The 19316-nt window shown below is 42.5% G+C and overlaps 1 protein-coding gene across 8 annotated transcripts in view; it reads right to left on the reverse strand.

Moving 5' to 3' along the window:
• Nucleotides 1-928: 928 nt before the first annotated feature.
• TBC1D24 (TBC1 domain family member 24) overlaps nucleotides 929-19316 on the reverse strand; it is a 31651-nt gene continuing 13263 nt past the window's right edge. For 4 of the 8 annotated variants that reach the window (XM_083476161.1, XM_083476160.1, XM_083476159.1 and 1 more), the window contains exons 2-8: nucleotides 16839-17873; nucleotides 14830-14847; nucleotides 9643-9801; nucleotides 8667-8730; nucleotides 7881-7976; nucleotides 5563-5797; nucleotides 929-4572 (exon numbers count right to left, since the gene is read on the reverse strand). In XM_083476161.1, the coding sequence (XP_083332287.1) occupies nucleotides 4418-4572; nucleotides 5563-5797; nucleotides 7881-7976; nucleotides 8667-8730; nucleotides 9643-9801; nucleotides 14830-14847; nucleotides 16839-17797 (1686 nt within the window). In that variant the 5' untranslated portion in view covers nucleotides 17798-17873 and the 3' untranslated portion in view covers nucleotides 929-4417. The remainder of the gene's footprint in view (nucleotides 4573-5562; nucleotides 5798-7880; nucleotides 7977-8666; nucleotides 8731-9642; nucleotides 9802-14829; nucleotides 14848-16838; nucleotides 17874-19316) is intronic. The other 4 variants (XM_083476164.1, XM_083476166.1, XM_083476165.1 and 1 more) reach the window with 1 other exon arrangement.

Below are 19316 nucleotides of genomic sequence, written 5' to 3' on the forward strand. Positions count from 1 at the left end.
TTTATCTACTTGCACTTTGACGTGCTTTTGAACTGCTAGGTTAGCAGGCTATAGTAATGTACATGCTTATATAGCAAGGATGAGGAATTCAGCCTGAGGGCCACGTTCCTCCACAGGCAGCCTTGCAGGGGCCACATGCCTGTGGTGGGTGGTGCCAAAGGCAAGAGCGGCCATAGCTACATCAAAGTCTAACTTTGCCTTACGCAGTGGACACACCATACATTTAAAGCACATTACCCCCCCCCCCCAAAAAAAAAACCAATCCTAGGGAATCCCAGACTTCAGCACTCTTTGCAGGAAGCCATATGCTTCAAATGCATGGTGGTGCACACCACCTTTGTGACCACCTTGACAATTTATTTCTACACCTTGTGGTCCAGGAGACAAACAAACAGGCCAAGCTGTAATGGCCTACATGCTGCATATTAGTTAATACAGTATGAGCAACTGCCACAAGATCCCCCTTGTCCAAAGGGATGAACGGCCTTGTGTTTACATAGCTTATCATATTCAAATCAGTTGGTAATTAGCTTTCTTATGCTGTCCAGATTTATATCCAGTTTATGTGGACTTGTGATGGTCCAAGAGGTTTTGTTTCTCAGACTCAACAGCATGCAACCCATTCAGGTTTTCAGGGGTCCTGTGCAATAAAACTCAGGTACTATCTGAGCCCCTGCCAGAAACTTTTTCCTGGTTGATTTCTAAGGATGATGCTAATTGCCTTGGAAGATGCATCCAAGAATCTGGTCCCCCTGCTTGTTAGAGAGGGGGACTGCTTTCGTGCTTAGGAGAATGGCAATAATGGAGGGGGCATTATGAATCATGCTACCTAAGTAGAGTGCTGGTGTTTCTGGTGGCAGGTGGTCACACCCAAGATCTCAGTATCCCAGCACATGGCCAGCTAAACAAGCTGCTGGCTGCAGGACCAAAGTCATATCCAGAGTTTATTTTTCTGTTAAAAGTCAATTTGATTTCTGTGTGGCCACAGATACACACACACACACACACACACACACACACACACACACAGCGACAACTGCCATCAGTGACATCAATTGTGGAAGGGAGACATAAACTATATGTTAAGGGGAAAAAGTCACATTGCACAAAAGCTACAATTGCCTCCAGGGAAACAAACATCACCACATTGTCAGGAGCAGTAGGCACATTCACATGTATCGTTACAACCAGGTACAATGCTCATCTCAAAACACACCAAAGGGACACACAGCGACCTCGAGGGAGAGAGGGAGGAGACAGCAGCCGAGATCTGGCTGCTGGTCCACCTTCTAGATATGTATCTGCAACACCAGAGTTCCTCTGCCCCAACTGTGTGTAGATGAGGGCAAAGGCCTTGCTTGCTTGTGATATTAGCACATTACGATGGCGAGGCAAAAATATACATATTCAGATTTTGGAGGAGAACTAGAACACTTATTTCAAGAGACACGAAGAAGTAAACACCTCGGAATATATATTTTTAAAAAAGAATAAATTCTGTGCTTAACATCAGTTCTGGGATTAACAACTGATTTAATGAATGAAGCAGTTTTTATGGTTTCCTAAAACAAAGTATTTCTAGTATGAGGTGTTTTTAACTCTTTAATGGTAATATTGACTTTCTCTTCTGTTCTCTCTTCATATGCAAGAAAAGCTAAATAATCTCAGTGAGAAATAGGGAGTCTTGGTTGTCAACAAGTACATGGTTCTCAGTGAATTACTGAAACATTCCCAAGAAAATTCTAGCACTGCAGCAGTCTATTGTAGGTGGGTAGAAATTTGCCTGCACCCCAAAGAATTACGTTGGAAGCTGTTTCTAGTTACATTCATGTCACTTCTTGCTACTGCCAATACTTCTCCCTTCCTCAACCCTGCAAGTGTTGCTGTCCAACCTATTATTACAAGGAAGGGACTTATCTCCCAGGAAACCACTTTTTAGAATGGCTCCTTTTCAGTCATCATCAAGATCTCAAAAACTGAAGACAGAAACCGGATAAAACTTAATATCAGCTTGCTTATATTGAAATCACGAATTATAATGAAATCACGAATAAGGTATCGACTTCGAGACATATAATCCAAAACTGCTTATGCTAAAAACCTCCCACTTAAAACAGATTGGGAAACATAACAGGGAGATATAAGTATTTTTTTAATTTTTGCCAAACCTGCTGCAGCAGACTCTAAGCTGCACCCTTCTCAAGACAGCAGGTAACATCCCAGCCCCCACTTTCACAGCTCTGCTTCACAAAAGCTTAGATGACTGTTAACACCTATTTATTTTTCACCATGTCAACATCCACTGAGAAATGTGTGCCACCTTCTGGATAGATATGGAAACATGCTCCACTTGGTTTGCTGAGACTTCCACATCCTAAACAATTCACCTTAGCTGGATGTTTTGGTGTTGTTCACATGTGCTGCATTCTACCCCAACAGAGAAGTGACGGGGAGTGGGCTGGGCTGTGGAAAGATGGCCAGAAATGCCACCAGTTTTCATTCAGAGGAGGGTAGTCCCATTGCAGAGAAAGCTCCCCAGACAGCACGAGCAAACAGCTTCAACCGTAGGACACCATGCAATGGCTTCTTTTTGTGTCTGTATTACTCCACTACCAAACAACGTCCATCAAATCAGGCAGGTAGAATTTTGTCCACATTACTAGAAATTGTACGAGAAAGGGCCAAAACAAGCTTAAAATAAGCCAGGTTATATGATATGTTCTTGAGCTATTATCTTAAGTACCTCCTAGCTTCAAGCACATGTAACGTCCCCAAAGGCTATAGCATGCTGAGTTTTGCACCGCCTCAACCGAGCAAGTTCTGTAACAAGCTGGCTTTCCCTCCATTTTAGCCATAGGCTGTGTCATTTCTAAGACAGGGCATAATCAAATGAAAACACTCAATAACCAGTTCTAAAGGAAAATCTTCTAAGCTGGCTACTTTACTGCAGTTGTGCGGATATCAGATATGGCAAAGCTCCCTTCCTCATTTGCTAAGCTAGGAATGAGCAGATCTCACAGAGATTCAGAGACAAAAAAAGGAAGCGGAAAACCAACAAGATGTGCTTAATGCTTCTGTGTTAGTCTAGGGGCAGACTTTGCTTACCACGTGGCAACCTGAACTGAAGAGATGTCACTACTAACCAAATAACCAAAGGCTGCATGCAAGAAAGCTTCCAGTGACCAGGTATCTGTCAGGTTAATGAGGATGCAGCACCCCCTAGAGTCCCTAGAAGAAAGAGTCCTTTAATAGTCAAAACAACTATCTGCCATTTCCCTAACTTGTTGCAATAGCTTCACTTCAAAAGACTGTGCTTAAAGTTTGAGGTCAATTAGCTAATACTGCTTCAAGCTCCTCCCAGCTTCTTTTCAACACAAATAGCAACGACTCAGGAGGAAGTAGTTCAGTGTGTTGTATATCCCATAAGGGTCGTTTAGCTGCCTGAATGTACCCCCTAAAAAAAATCATGGTCTCACTGATATGCAGTATCAGGAATGTAAACAGAAAAGCAGGATGGCAGCATGTCAGACAAGATGCCTTCGACAGAGCAGTGGCACTGAAGACCAAAGGGGGGAAAAGTACTCCCAAATTACTCAGTCAGCCTCACTTCACACACAGCGGAATGTCAAACGAAGACTGGCTATTAGGGCAACAGCCAGCTGTAAGGTGTGTAAATGAGTGTGTGCACGCGCACACACACACACACATAAAATGGTGCTTTTAACAGATTTCTCGAATCTAATAGGTTATAGAAAATAATGGCTTGGATCAAACACTCCATTTGCAGTGTGTTCTGCACATGTGCAATGGGTCTCTCTCATCCTTCCCTTTCCCACTGCAGCCCCTGAGGATCTGGGGAAGCCTCTAGGTTGGCGTGGCACGCAGTAAGCAAGACTGCAGTTGGGAGGAGAGAAAAATCGGCAACATAATCAGTTTGGATTGCATGGGAGTCACTCTGTATCTAAGCTAATGTTAGCAGGGATTAGAAGCTTCTGCAAAAGAAGAAAAATTACACTGTTGGATAAATCCAGTCACCAACAAGCACCTGCTGACATCAGAAATGTTATCTGGCCTCATGAAGGCTCTGACACGGATAAAAGTCAACTTGGATACTTCAGTGAGGCCACCTTCTCGCTACCAAAAATATCAGGATATGCATAAAGGTTTCCAGAGGTAAGAACAGGAGGTCAAGGATAAATCGCTTAGCCAAATACAAATTGCATATGAAGAACACAATGGCTGAACAATGAGGCCCCTGCATCTACGCGAGCCCTGCAAATTAGCTTTCTAAATTACAAAAAAGGAGCCTACTGATTTTGTGGATTTATAAATAAGCTCGACTCTTGCAACTGGAGTTGTGGTCAGAATCATAAGATGCTCCACAAGCTAGCTGTTTTTGAAAGTAGGCTCTATCTCCTCAGTTGCTCATAGTGTCCTTGAAACCCCAAACCTCTATGATAGATATCTGGAAACTTTCAGAGCATAATGGTTGGTTGTTGAAAGTGTTGCAGTGGCCAGTTCTTCCATGGTTCAGGTCTGCGTCAATGTAGAGAGCTTGACCGTCGCCTCCACCTGTGGGGGAAAAGACCACAGTTACACTGTCCCTGCATCAAGATGCAAAGCAGTGGCTCCAATCACATGTTCAGTTCCACTACTTCTGGAGACACAGAATGACAGCTTTCAGCTGCCCCAACATGTGAATATATATTATGAGAAGACATTATCACCCCATCAAACTGCTCTACAGTTAAGAATTCATGGATCTCTCAGAATCCAAGGTGTATACCAGTCTTTGCCAACCTGACACCCTCCAGATGTTTTGGGCAACAACATCTGGAGGGCACCATGTTGGTGAAGGCTAGCACATGCAGATCATTCAATTATGGCTATTTTAGCTTTCAGAAGAGCTTATGGTCAAGAGTCTGATGCAGAATAGATAAAATATTGCACACTGGATCTATTTGCCAAGACCATAAAACACCGGTCCTGAAAGACCTTTAAAGCCCTAAATGGCCTCAGCCCAGTATACCTGAAGGAGCGTCTCCACCCCCATTGTTCAGCCTGGACACTGAGGTCCAGCTTCGAAGGCCTTCTGGCGGTTCCCTCACTGTGATAAGTGAGGTTACAGGGAACCAGGCAGAAGGCCTTCTCAGTTGTGGTGCCTGCCCTGTGGAACGCCCTCCCATCAGATGTCAAGGAAATAAACAACTATCTAACTTTTAGAAGATATCTGAAGACAGCCCTGTTTAGGGAAGTTTTAAATGTTTGATGTTTTACCACATCATCATCATCACTCTGTTGGGAGCCGCCCAGTATGGCTGAGGAAACCCAGATAGATTATTATTATTTTATTATAGTTCCCGCCCCCCAAACTCAACACTGCAGGCCTAACTGCAGTTCGATATCAGATGAAAATCATTCTCCTACTCCATCTTTCATTTTAACCCAGATTCAAAGATGATTTAGGAATAAAAGTCTTAAAAAGTGCAAACCCCTTTGTTTCCCTACACAGAACTACAAGGCGCTGTTGCAAGAGGCAGCAACAGAAGAGCACAGGCTTACCTATGATGATGCATTCCATTCCACCAGCCATAAACATGGATGCAGCTTTGGAAGGCAGGTTGAAGTGCCGGGCAGAAAGGAAGGGGGAAAGGCGGTCTGAGGGGTCCGAGGGGAGGCTGCTTGCGGATGGAGGGTCAGAAACATGGGAGGAATTGTTCCCTTGTTCAGGTCCTGTCATGGCTAGCTCTGGGTGCCTGATTATTACCCACTCATAGCGTTCCACTTCAGGCACCAGCTAGAGAGATGAGAGGAGAGATGGAGTTATGAAGGAATTCTTCAAAGAAAATGCACTGCACTTGGCGTCTCTCCCCCCCCCCCCGCGCCCCGATGGCCAGAACTTGACTCACATCCCAGGAAAGATTTTCAGAATGAATTTGCACATTCAGAATACAGTGGTACCTCGCAAGACGAATGCCTCGCAAGACGAAAGAGTTTTCCGTTTTTTGAGTCGTTCCGCAAGACGAATTTCCCTATGGGCTTGCTTCGCAAGATGAAACGTCTTGCGAGTTCTTGCGAGTTTGTTTCCTTTTTCTTAAAGCCGCTAAGCCGTTAATAGCCGCTAAGCCGCTAATAGCCGTGCTTCGCAAGACGAAAAAACTGCAAGACGAAGAGACTCGCGGAATGGATTAATTTCGTCTTGCGAGGCACCACTGTATTGTGGCAGACACTAAAAAGGGAAGTTATTATATTTATAACCTGCTGTTCCTTTAGTAAAGCTCAGAGCAACTTTCAGTGGTCTCCTTGCTAGGCATAAATCAAGTTTGGTATTTGTAGAGCACGGGGGGCTTTCAGATTGCTTAGCAATATATAGAGTACTTCTGGCCTATCTTTCTAGGCAGGACCTCAATGCACTAGAGAAGTGTTAAGACATTATGACAGTTATATTACACAACCTCTTCCTGGCATTGCATCAGGAATCTTGCAAAATCAGGATAGATACTCAAATGTTTCATTTGGTGACCCTCTTGATTGCCACTTTAATTGTAAAGACTCATGTGTTAAGTGAATCTGAAAAAGGTACAGTGGTGCCTCGCAAGACGAAATTAATTCATTCTGCGAGTTTTTTCGTCTTGCGAATTTTTCGTCTTGCGAAGCACGGTCAAGTCGCAACTGCACCTCTTCAAGTGGTTTTAAGAAAAAGGAAACAAACTTGCAAGACGTTTTCATCTTGCGAAGCAAGCCCATAGGGAAATTCGTCTTGCGAAGCAACTCAAAAAACGAAAAACTCTTTCGTCTTGCGAGTTTTTCGTCTTCCGAGGCATTCATCTTGCGAGGTACCACTGTACTTACAACTAGGGATGGGGGAATATATCACTTTTCGTTTCCTGTTTCTCCCCATTCTTAAGTTCTGTTCTCCCCATTTTCACATCAGTTTGCTATTTTTTTAAAGGCCTTGTGAAAATTTATCAGCATTTTAGTGTGAATTTCTCCTAATACACATTTTTCTATGCAATATCCCATGATATAATGCATTCTTGTATATTATTAGTAGGTTCAACTTTAAATGCAGACTGAATCCAGTTGCCTTCCAACTTCAGAGTGACACATTTGCTTTGGTAGCTCATCAACAATCCATGTGCACCGATACTACACCTGTATGCCTCGGTCCCTTGCCCCAAGCTTGAAATTCAAAATATCTACACTTCCTAGTTTGGCAACATTGCATCATACACCATGGTAGAGAAGTGACACCCAACAATAATCAAGACACTTATTGCAGTAGAATATCATAACATTCAGCCTACTGAAGACTTTTGATGAACTTGGGGAAAGGTTTGCTCCATATTCATATAGATGATGATGGTTAAACTGCTGCTGCTGCTAATAGCAGCAAGGTTTAGTCTTATAAACTGATTAGTAGGTTGTTCCCCAAAGGCAAGGGGTGGTTGTGGTAAGAGCAAACATGATTACTCTGTGGTACCAGAGAGGAATGGCAAGCTAAGATGATGGACCATGATGAAATGGCAAAGCTGACAGGGAAACCTCAGGAACCAAGAGGACAAAAACTTTAAAAAAGAATGGGGGGAAACTATTTATTTATTTGTTTAAGCAGATGAAAACATTGGCAGGATTTTAATCTCACTTATAATGTAACAAATACTATGGATAATATGGATGGATACAAAATATAGATTATGGAATAATATGCAGTTATAAATGTTGACAATAGGACCCATGGAGGGTATGGGGGGGGAAGTCGTGAGATTCAGACTAATAGCTATATATGGATATGCATTTGGATTGTTATAAATTTATTTGTAAAATCAAATAAAAATGATTTTTTTTTAAAAAAAGGAGTGAACATGATTACTTCTTACCCTGAACACAAAACATTCCCCTGTTCCAAAGAAGCTCAGCTTGTTTCCTCCTCGTTTGCGTTCATTCCAGTCTGTTGATAAATAAGCCCCACAGACCTAGGATGGTAATAGCCACCATTTTAGAGAAACAACAAAGAAGTTTGAACACTTGAAGCTGTAATGCTGAAAGGTCTCAAAGCTGGTAGATAAAGAGACACTTCTTATAACATTTGTAGGTGTGCACCTAACACACACCTTAGGTGTGAAATGCAAATCAAACATGTAAATTTGTCAACAGCAGCAACTCACAGTTGAATTTAGCAAACCAAGGTTTGCCTCTGAAGTGGCCCTGGTGTGAGAGTAGCAAGTTATATCTTTAGTTAGTCTATGGCCGTCAACCAAGATCACATTTTATGACTGCTCCTATCAGTGTCAAGAGGGGCCTGGAGAGAGAATGTATATGGGTCTTTTTGAATAGCTCTGCAGTCGTGCAGGAGACACATATTGCAGTGTGTGCATTGTGATGAAGTAACCCCTCTGTAGTGGTAGGGGAAGGGAGTCTGTGGCAGAACACGTCAACCTGGAAAACAGGTTGAATTTCAAATTCAAATTTCCCAAGAAAGCAGCTAAATTGTGCTTTATTAAGCAAGCAAGGCACAAATGAGTTAGTGGAACAGGGAGAGTTCTAAGGAGTTATTTCATTTTTTGTCTATGGCAACTACAATAATTGATGGACAGCAGATTAGTGAATCATATGAAATTTATAAAGTGTCTTTTATAAAGCTGCTACTTGTCCTACTAACTTACCTCTTGGGCTGTTGTCTTAATCAGAAGGAGAGTTGGTTCATGTCCCTCGCAATGCGAATAGAACCTGATAAAGACACATATAAAACAATGCTCCTTTAGTGAAACATCCCACTGCTGGTCTTGGTAACTGTGCACACTCTCCACACACTTTTTGCATCCACACCACACTGCCAATCAAGTCCCAGTTCATTGTCTGCCTCTTTAATCAACAATAAAAACTGTTTGGGTGATGTGCTAAAAGACCAGACTCTGGTTCACAAAACCTTATGCCATAATAAATGTCTTAGGTTTTTTAATGCCTCAACATTCCTACAGTTAGGCCTCTCAGCTAAGCAAGAGCGAGCAAAAACCCACAGTTCTATAGCACAGCATAGTCTATGGCTCAGTTTGTCCATAACGCTAAGCAAAATCACAGTACATCACAAATGTGCAGGTTCCCAGAGAGAAGGTTGTGGCTGCTTGATTTCTGGTCCTGCTGTTGCTGCATTGCTATGAGCCAAGTCATGGTTTGGTTTGGCTTAGCACATCATCCAAATCTGGGTTCGTGGTCCATCTCCTTAAACTGTAAACCAAGAATGAATTTTGGTTACAGATTGCAGTTTGTCTGAAGTGAGACAAACCGCAAGCCCATGTTCAGATGACATGCTAAGACAAACCGTGGCAACAACAGCAGGATGGCCAGGGAGGGGGAAAGCAGCTGCAATTGCCTTTCTGGGACCACACGCTTTCACACTAAGCCATGATTTGACTTAGAAAAAAGATCTATATGAGTTGATAGCACACAAACATACATTCAGTGTAAAGCCAGCCTACAAACTCTGCTTGTGTTGAGGCAAGGCAAGACAACTCTAGCAACATTCATCATACATCAGAAGCAAAGCACCCTTGCCAAGAGAATTGGCCTATGATTGTTTACATCATCTTGTGGTGTACAGTACCAAAGATTCCTTTTAAAATAGTGCTGACTACATTTTACCTGCTTAAGCTGCAGCCATGTTCGGAGGTGGTGAACAGCAGCAGTGGCTGGCAAAGTGCAAAGCGCTCAGGAATCCATGACCATATGTCTCTCATCTTCTTTACATCAACTATTTCAGACTTGAAGTTCTCAGCATGAACTGCCAAGTGGACATTCTGCCTGTGGAATAACAGAAAAGTGGTGTTAAAACTGGAGTCATGGGCATTTGTTCAAAGCAACTACTGCCCAATTCGGGCCTCAACTTGTTGCCTAGGGCAAGAAAGAGTCCCTTCCTGACATCCAGAAGGCAAAGAAGCATTGCAAATTAAAACATTTCTTTCCCTTTCCCTTTGTAGATGCATTGTAAATGACTAACAAAGAAACTAGCAGAAGGGCTAGTAACTCTATGAGCAGAAAGAGGGCAACACCACACCACAGGAAAAAACAATAAAAGGGCAAAACAACTAAAGGGTTTCCAGTCGCCCACAGCTTGAAATTAGGAGGGATTGATATCTATATTAATGCTGTGGTGTTTAGCTCTGTATAAGGGTGCAGATCTCAGCAGCCCTAAGTAGTTTTGTCAAAATAATGTTCTTAAATACAAATCAGCATTTTTACATGGATAACAGGAAGTTACTTCCTGTATTTTATTTTCATGTTAATAATCGATAGCTGTACATTTTTTGTGTCCCCAAGGAAGAATGCAGATTTTCAAATGGTGGGAATTCTGGGACTATACCATAAATTGTTACCTTGCAACTAGGATCAGCTTTGCCCTTTCATAGTTTCCCTACTGATTTGGTAGACATATTTACAAGCTAGCCCAATTCACCAATCAAAGCTATAGCCATTGAAAATCACTTGGAAGGTTTTCATGTAAACAGCCTTCCCCAGCCATGACTGCTGCAGTTCAAAACCAGCAGGGGACCCAGGTGATACCATTACAGAGGAAACTGTACAACCATAAATATATTCAGACCTATGTGCCACTCATGGAAATTCTCTTCCAACTGTTGCCCAACAGACTTGAATATGGCTATATCCATGGAGTTAAAGAATTCACAGAAGGCTCAGTTGCTCCAAAGCACTGGAAGCCAATACATAAAACAGGAGGATAACATACAAGCCAGTGACAAGGAAATATAGCCAATTCTTTTTGACAGCCAAGCTAGAGTTAAATGCAGGTTTCACAGCTTATGTCAGAGATATACAAGAACTGTACCATGAAGCAAGCCAAACCTTGGAGTTATTATACAGTACATGCTAGGAAGAAGAGTTGAAATGCAGGCCACTTATAGTGCAAAGGCATTCTTTAAAAAAAAGGGAGGGGATCCACCTGTCCATTTTATTATGGACACATCTGCATACTGTAAACCTTGCAGAAAACTAGCAGCTAATAGAATGATAGAATTGTGGAGTTGGAAGGGACCCAAAGTCGTCTAGTCCAATCCCCTCCAATGCAGGAATTTCAGCTAATGAATCCCTGGCAGATGACCATCTAACCTCTTTTTAAAAATCTCCCATCACCTCCATCACCCTCCAAGGTAGCCAGTTCCATTGTCAAACATCTGCCACCAGAAAGTTTGTCGTAATGTTTAGTCGGAATCGCCTGCACATATCTAATTAAGTGAGGGATGCTTATTTGTAGGTAGTTTCAAAATTTAACTGAAGTGACAGTTTCAGAAATCGTGTGGCTGCCTTTCTGAAGCAACTCATGTTCTGTCCTTAAACCAGAAATTAATCAAAATGCATAGTTGACTGCATATGCTAAGGGCAGGATGTGTTCCCTTCAGCACAGATAAGCCACAGAGCCAGTTATATGTACGTCCGAAGCACTGCTGATAGGAGCCTGCATGATATCAGCAGAGGATTATCAGGTTGTTGATTAGTCTCCTTCCAAGCATGATCTACAACTTGTGAAGGCTGCTCTGTTCAGTGTGCATGCTACAATTTATCACTAATCTCTAAGCCTTAAAACCACCAAGGCTTAGGCAGCTCAAGCTAACATGAATCTCATGTCTTGTTACCAAAGCACATGGCCTGTGTACCTACCTGTGGCAGAGTGATTAATAAACATGATGCTAACCAGTATTTTTTTCTAAAAAAATTTTTTTAGGGGTACTCTCATTTTGACTCAACAAAATCACCATTTTATGGTTCAAATCGGGAAAAATAAATACACTAAATGGACAAAAGTACAAAGATTCACGAAATGTTTAGGGGTACACGTACCCCTGAGTCCCCACAGAAAAAAAGCACTGCCGCTAACAAGAAATTTGTTAAACATTCACTATTGGCTTCTCAGTTATGGGCTTGAATACCACATGGGCTTGTATACTTTTAAAAAGATCTTGGAAACAAGCTTAACTGAGGGTGGGGAAGAACATGCCATTCATGTTCTATGTGAAGAACATGCCATTCATCCAATTTGGGCTGCAGGCAATAGTTCCACACTTAGTCACACCTTCATGCGTTGCATTCATTTTCTGTATTTGTGCATGGGCTGTAGGAAGCTCTTTTTGGTTAATGCCTTAATGCACTGAGCCATGCCCCTGATTGTCATCAGGCTACCTTAGGTGATTTCTTCCAACACTTTCCAGTACAATGTGCTTCTGTTGCTCCCAAGGTGAAAAAAATAAGGAGGAAGGAACTGGTGTTATACAGGCAATGATTAATTGACACGTGACAGCGCACACATGCATTGCCACAACCCAGAAGGGGCTGGAAAAAAGGCGGGAGGGTAACTGGCTTATGCGCACTCCGCCAACACGCGAGGGGGTCAGGAACATAACTTGTGCAAAGCAGTCATTGCCTGTACTAAGGGGAAGTCTGAGCAACAAAGAAGATCCTAGGGGTAACAGGAGGGATCAGGTAGGGAATCAGGATGTGAAGCCATCTGACTGTAAGGTTCAGGGAAGAAAAAAATTAGGGAGATTCAAGGGCCAGGGCTCACTGAGAGCAAGCCTGGGAGGAGATCTGGCTGTGAAAGAGGCTTGACATGTCCCAGAGCAATATGGGCCTAGGAACTTTTCCATCATTTATTTCAAAAGGCTCTCTGGAAAAAAGGAGAAGGCAAATGAAGGATAGTGTCATGAAATAATAAAAGCAGCAAGCAGATAAAAGGAGTGCTGATAATATATATATATATATATATATATATATATATATATATATATATATATATATTGTGTGTGTGTGTGTGTGCATGCGTGCGCACATATGTGAGAGACCAACCAGCATATGTATGAACCAATGAGAGCGGGGCAGAGGTGGTCAGAAGCAAGGAGATGGAATAAAATACAAGGAACACGTAAATGTATAGGCACTATATGGAGGGACTTTACACTCACCACATGTGCTTGTCTGAATGGCAGGGAGGAGGATGACTCCCATATAGCAACCTGGCCTTAGTCCTCAAACCACCCTCAGACATATAAGTGGCAACATACAACCCTGTCAGTAAGAGTAAGGTATTTTATGCCTATAACACTATCTGAAGAATTGCAGCCAATATACCCTTATCATAGTTAAGTGGAATTTAGATACCAGATCATCTGAACACCTCCCTAGGCACAAAACTATCTTGGGCTGTACTACTAGGGCAGGCATCCCCAAACTTGGCCCTTCAGATGATTTGGGACTACAATTCCCATCATCCCTGACCACTGGTCCTGTTAGTTAGGGATTATGGGAGTTGTAGTCCCAAAACATCTGGAGGGGAGGGCCGAGTTTGGGGATGCCTGTACTACTGACTATGCTACCACTCAGTGGATTTGTAACTGGCTGACTGACCGAACCCAAAGGGTGCTCATCAATGGTTCCTCTTCATCCTGGAGAAGAGTGACTAGTGGGGTGCCACAGGGTTCTGTCTTGGGCCCGGTCTTATTCAACATCTTTATCAACGACTTGGATGATGGACTCAAGGGCATCCTGATCAAATTTGCAGATGACACCAAACTGGGAGAGGTGGCTAACACCCCAGAGGACAGGATCACACTTCAAAACGACCTTGACAGATTAGAGAACTGGGCCAAAACAAACAAGATGAATTTTAACAGGGAGAAATGTAAAGTGTTGCACTTGGGCAAAAAAAAATGAGAGGCACAAATACAAGATGGGTGACACCTGGCTTGAGAGCAGTACATGTGAAAAGGATCTAGGAGTCTTGGTTGACCACAAACTTGACATGAGCCAACAGTGTGAAGCCAATGCAATTCTGGGCTGCATCAATAGGAGTATAGCATCTAGATCAAGGGAGGTAATAGTGCCACTGTATTCTGCTCTGGTCAGACCTCACCTGGAGTACTGTGTCCAGTTCTGGGCACCACAATTCAAGAAGGACACTGACAAACTGGAACGTGTCCAGAGGAGGGCAACCAAAATGGTCAAAGGCCTGGAAACGATGCCTTATGAGGAACGGCTAAGGGAGCTGGGCATGTTTAGCCTGGAGAAGAGGAGGTTAAGGGGTGATATGATAGCCATGTTCAAATATATAAAAGGATGTCACAGAGGAGGGAGAAAGGTTGTTTTCTGCTGCTCCAGAGAAGCGGACACGGAGCAATGGATCCTAACTACAAGAAAGAAGATTCCACGTAAACATTAGGAAGAACTTCCTGACAGTAAGAGCTGTTCGACAGTGGAATTTGCTGCCAAGGAGTGTGGTGGAGTCTCCTTCTTTGGAGGTCTTTAAGCAGAGGCTTGACAACCATATGTCAGGAGTGCTCTGATGGTGTTTCCTGCTTGGCAGGGGGTTGGACTCGATGGCCCTTGTGGTCTCTTCCAACTCTATGATTCTATGATTCTACAGTTATTAACAATCTTTATCTATTCACACAAAGCAACTTCATGTTTAACATTCTGCCTATCACTATATGGCTCAGAAGTTCTTTTAACAACAAAAGACTAGTAGCCCCTACAGTATGTTAGAATAGGCTTGTGTTTCACCAGTGAAATCCTCACGAAAGTGCAGAGAAATAAGGCTAGACTAGAATGCAAACCTTGTACAGCATACTTGACAGCAGGACTGTTGAAAGCTCTGGAAAGACATTTGTGAATTGCAACCCCCCCCATCCTGCTTCCCCACCATCTGATACTGCAGTAAGTACTGGCATAACCAGCCAAGCATAAGGCGCGATAACAGCCATTAGGAAGTCAAGCCAAGGCAGAAGAGAAAAGCAAAGCGTGGAGTATTCAAATCTTGAAACCTACCTTTTTGGGGATGCAATGCTGCAAAGAGGAGGGGTGCAGCAGACAGGGAAATGACAGTACGAGACAAAAGAGAGAAATCAAGAAAAGTTCAGTAAATTAGAGCCTAGAGAAAAACTCAAGAGTAAGATTTGAAGTCAAATGAACGAGATTAAAGAACAGATGGACACCCAACCATTGTATCACAGTTCTTCCTCCTCAATTCTCTTATCACATTTATCTTTCTATACAATGTCTCTTCACCTAACTGCTTATGACTTCTGAACTTGCCCTTCAACCTTCCCTTCTACTCTCACTCCTTATACGCGACTGCGCTCTGTTGTTGAGGTTTTCCTGTTTCGCACAATGTAGAAATTGGGTCTTTAGTGCTGTGGTACTTACCCTTTGACTTCATTTGATCTGATCTGGATTATTTAATTTCCATACCGCTTAATGTATTAAAAATATATCTAAGTGGTGTACAAAAAATGAAGCAACAACAGACAACTTAAACAAAATATTACAAAAATACAGAGTTAACATAAAAATGGAATCCCTTCCCCTTGGAAAATTGGACAGGTGCAGATTACATAATTTCAAAACCCAAACCATTTGCATGTGTGAAATGCTAAGAAATTATTTGTGAGACTGTTAACTGAGCTCCTTGAAGCTTTACATTTTGGGTCACACAACCAGAACACATTTCCTCCAATCAAGTTTCTGTGATTACAGAATACTAGCTGTTTTCAGCTTATACAAAAGCACAACGTTCTCGTGCCTGTCAGCCACTGGTCTTGTGCTATTTCTACTAACGATAAATGGAATATTTAGAACACTGACCCAAATCTCTGAAATGTCAATGCTTCTGACAAGAATATAGAAACTTTAAGGCTTTCACAAACACTTGTCAGCTGAATAAGCCCCAGCGGAACATCTTAAAGGGCTCTTTCATCAAAGATGCCTCGTGCACTTAACTCTGCCCAGTTTTAGTACTTTTAGCTGTAGCCCTTTCACCCCATTTCTCTTAAGTTTGTCTTTATAGATTGTAAGCCAGTGTTCAAAATTAACTGGGCGCTCAGCACTTTTTGCTACTGGCGCAGGTCCATGATGAAGCCTTTCCACAGGCCACCCAAACGCAACTCACAGATCAGTTAAAAAACCTTTGCCTTAGTTCATAGTTAATACCAGTTCCATTTCCACTGTGTGTTTCTCTTTCTTGCATATTGGACAACTGAATTTCTGTAAGAGCAATCTACAGTCAAGCAATGTAGCTGAGGTCACAGAATTGTAGAATCACAGAATTGTAGTGTTGGAAGGGACCTGAGGGTCATCTAGTCCAACCCCCTGGGATGAATAGCCTTTCTTTGTGGTGACTGCAAGCCAGGTTTAAGGTGCCATTTGGTGTCTACCTTATCTATCTGAGTTTCTAACACTGTTGTAAGCTAGAGGTTCTGTGCCTGCTTAATATATCTTGTTTAATGATTTTAGCGGTTTCTATAAATATTACAATTGTTACATCTCACAGCAGGTTGTTTTTCACTCTACCAAATATCCACACCGCTTGTGCAATAAAATACACAATTATACCCTGACAGGAGTTCTATAATCTAGGTGGGGCATCAGAAAAGGCTTTCTCCTACTTCTCCCATTAGTAGTTGAGGCTTTGCAAATGCAGAGAAGACCCTCTTCAGATCTTAATGAAGGGGGCAAGTTCATATGGGAAGTGACAGTCTCTTATATTATTTTAAGACATAATCTATTTAGAGTTTTAAAAAACATGACTAGTGCTTTGAAAGAGCTCCACCACTATGGTCCTTGTGAAAAATTAAAGTTCTTTAAAAGCCCAATCATCAGAAGCTGAAAAAGCAAACATACGCATGTAATTATTCGGTTAAGTTGGTACAGTCTCTATACTTTTCCACTGAGCACCCACATTATTCTGCTTTTGCAACCATATCCACTTCCCACGTAAGTCAAGAGCATTACTAGAGGAGAGGGAAAGCCTCTCTGGAGTATGTATGAATCCCTTTTACCTCTTCTGTTTGACGGTTATGCCTTTCTGCTGAAGAGCCTTCTCATTGGCCATCTGCAAAAGCTGGATCTCCTTCCGTGAAAAGAGCCGAATCGCAAAAGCTTTCTCTAGCAGTTTCTCAGGAGACACTGACTTTGCAATATCCCTAACAAAAGCTCGGATGTCCTGCTGAACGTTGTCTGACTCCATAGTCTGCCCAACCCTGACTTTATGAAAGAATTTGAGAAGAGCTAGTGCAACACGGTATAGAACCTTGTAGCCCTCGACCAAGAATACATCAAAGACCCGTGCAACATATATCAGAGGCAGTTCTCCAAAAAGCCACCGTTGCCAGTCTGAATATACTTCTAGCACATCCTTGGAAACTGCTACCATCAGCTTGTGGGCCGCCTGACAGTATTTGTTAACCAGATCGCCAAAAGTCATGCAAGACGACTCAAAAGCCAAGAACGTCTGATCAATGAAGTGCTTGGAGGGATCGTTGCAGGCAAGGATGCGGCAGACCTTCTCAAAGCACTCTGCTTCATCCCTACTGTAATGGAGGAGAAGTGCTACCACTGAAGGCAGAGCTGGGCAGAACGATATGTCCGGGAACTGGCTTGCAATGCATGAAATTATCTTCCTGACTGCCCCAATGCCTTCTGCATTCAGGCAGTAAGTGGGAACAAGGCTGTTGTCCACAAATTCTGGAAGCGGAAGACTGCCGCTGTTACGTTTGCCAGCAATTTTCACCACAATGTCCCGGTAGACGTGGGCATCTGGAGTCACTGTGCGGCAAGGGATATCATTAATCAGTTTGTGGTATACTTTGGCTCTTAAAGAGTGGTTTTTGGCCCAATATCCCTGGCGAGCCAGTTGCTTCAGGTCCTGAAATTCTGTGCTGGTCAGTTCCTTTGCATCCTGGTCCTGGATTGTAGAATCCATTTTATCCCAGTCTATAAAGCGGCTATATTCACCCATAGCTATTAAGATAGTCTTCGCAGAATGACATAAAAGCAAGTATCTTATCTGGCCCTTGGAGCACTTTCACTTTTTCCTGGAAAAGAACAAAGTACACAACAGGTTACGGCTACTTTCGTGTCAAGAACATGTAAATTGTTAATAGTTTGTCCTGCTATTGGCAGTGGAGTGCAAGTTCCAGACTGCCTGCAAAGGGGCTTCACTCAGGTAATTAATGGCTTATTACTTTTAAACTGATGTACCACATTTTTCGCTCTATAAGACGCACCAGACCACAAGACGCAACTAGTTTTTGGAGGAGGAAAACAAGAAAAAAATATTCTGAATCTCAGAAGCCAGAACAGCAAGAGGGATTGCTGCGCAATGAAAGCAGCAATCCCTCTTGCTGTTCGGGCTTCTGTGATAGCTGCGCAGCCTGCATTCGCTCCATAAGACGCACACACATTTCCCCTTACTTTTTAGGAGGGAAAAAGTGAGTCTTATAGAGCAAAAAATACAGTATTTCCCTCCTCAGTGGGTTAACTTTTTCTATCTGTGCAATACACTGTTCTGTGGCTGAAAACTGTAGTAAACTGAGCTGAAGAATACAGTGGTACCTCTGGTGAAGAATTTAATTCATTCCGGAGGTCCGTTCTTAACCTGAAACTGTTCTTAATCTAAGGTACCACTTTAGTTAATGGGGCCTCCTGCTGCCACCACGTGTTTTCTGTTCTCACCCTGAAGTAAAGTTCTTAACCCGAGGTACTACTTCCGGGTTAGTGGAGTCTATAACCTGAAGCATCTGTAACCTGAAGCATTTGTAACCTGAGGTACCATTGTAATTTGCCTCAAACATTCCTTTCCAGCACATCTTATTTATATGGTACCAGAAAGCAGGGAGGTGGGGGGAAATTATACAGGACATCAGAAAATAAAGATGCAAATGTTACTGCCATATCAGAATCCTCTGTCTTTTGAGGAAGGAGTTGCCATAGGAGACTACATTATCAAGCTTTTTGGGAAATGCAATGGCTTCGTGAGCATGCTAGGTCATAGGCAGGAAAGGATTTTACTAGCTGTAGCCAAATAAAAACAGGAATCCTGTAGTACCTTAAAGCCTAATTAATTAATGCCATAATAAATTAGTCTTTCAAGTGCCACAGGACTCTGGTTCTTTTTGCTGTAACGAACAGGGCTAATCCTCTGGAAGATACAGCCTAACAAGTCAGGTTAACATAGGCCTGTACAACACTTGGAAGAGCAGGAGTTCAACAACAAAGTCAGGGATGTACGTTCAACATGCACATAGTTAGTCTGTCTGTAGAATGGCAATAAATTGTTTAGTCCCAAAGTTTAAGCAGCAGCTTTCCAATAGGAAAGCAAGTTTGCTTTTGTAAGCAGAGCTTTGGAAATTCAGTATTGGCTGTTGTATTAAGTGCTATGACAGACTTAATAAAAGACAAGTTAAGTGGTTCTCCATCACTTAAAAACCAGATAACTTTAAGAAATTAAGTGTCTATCAATATGTTTTCTATAACAG

This window comes from Podarcis liolepis, assembly GCF_965112155.1.
Source record: "Podarcis liolepis genome assembly, chromosome: 14".
Classification (NCBI taxonomy): Eukaryota; Metazoa; Chordata; class Lepidosauria; order Squamata; family Lacertidae; genus Podarcis; species Podarcis liolepis.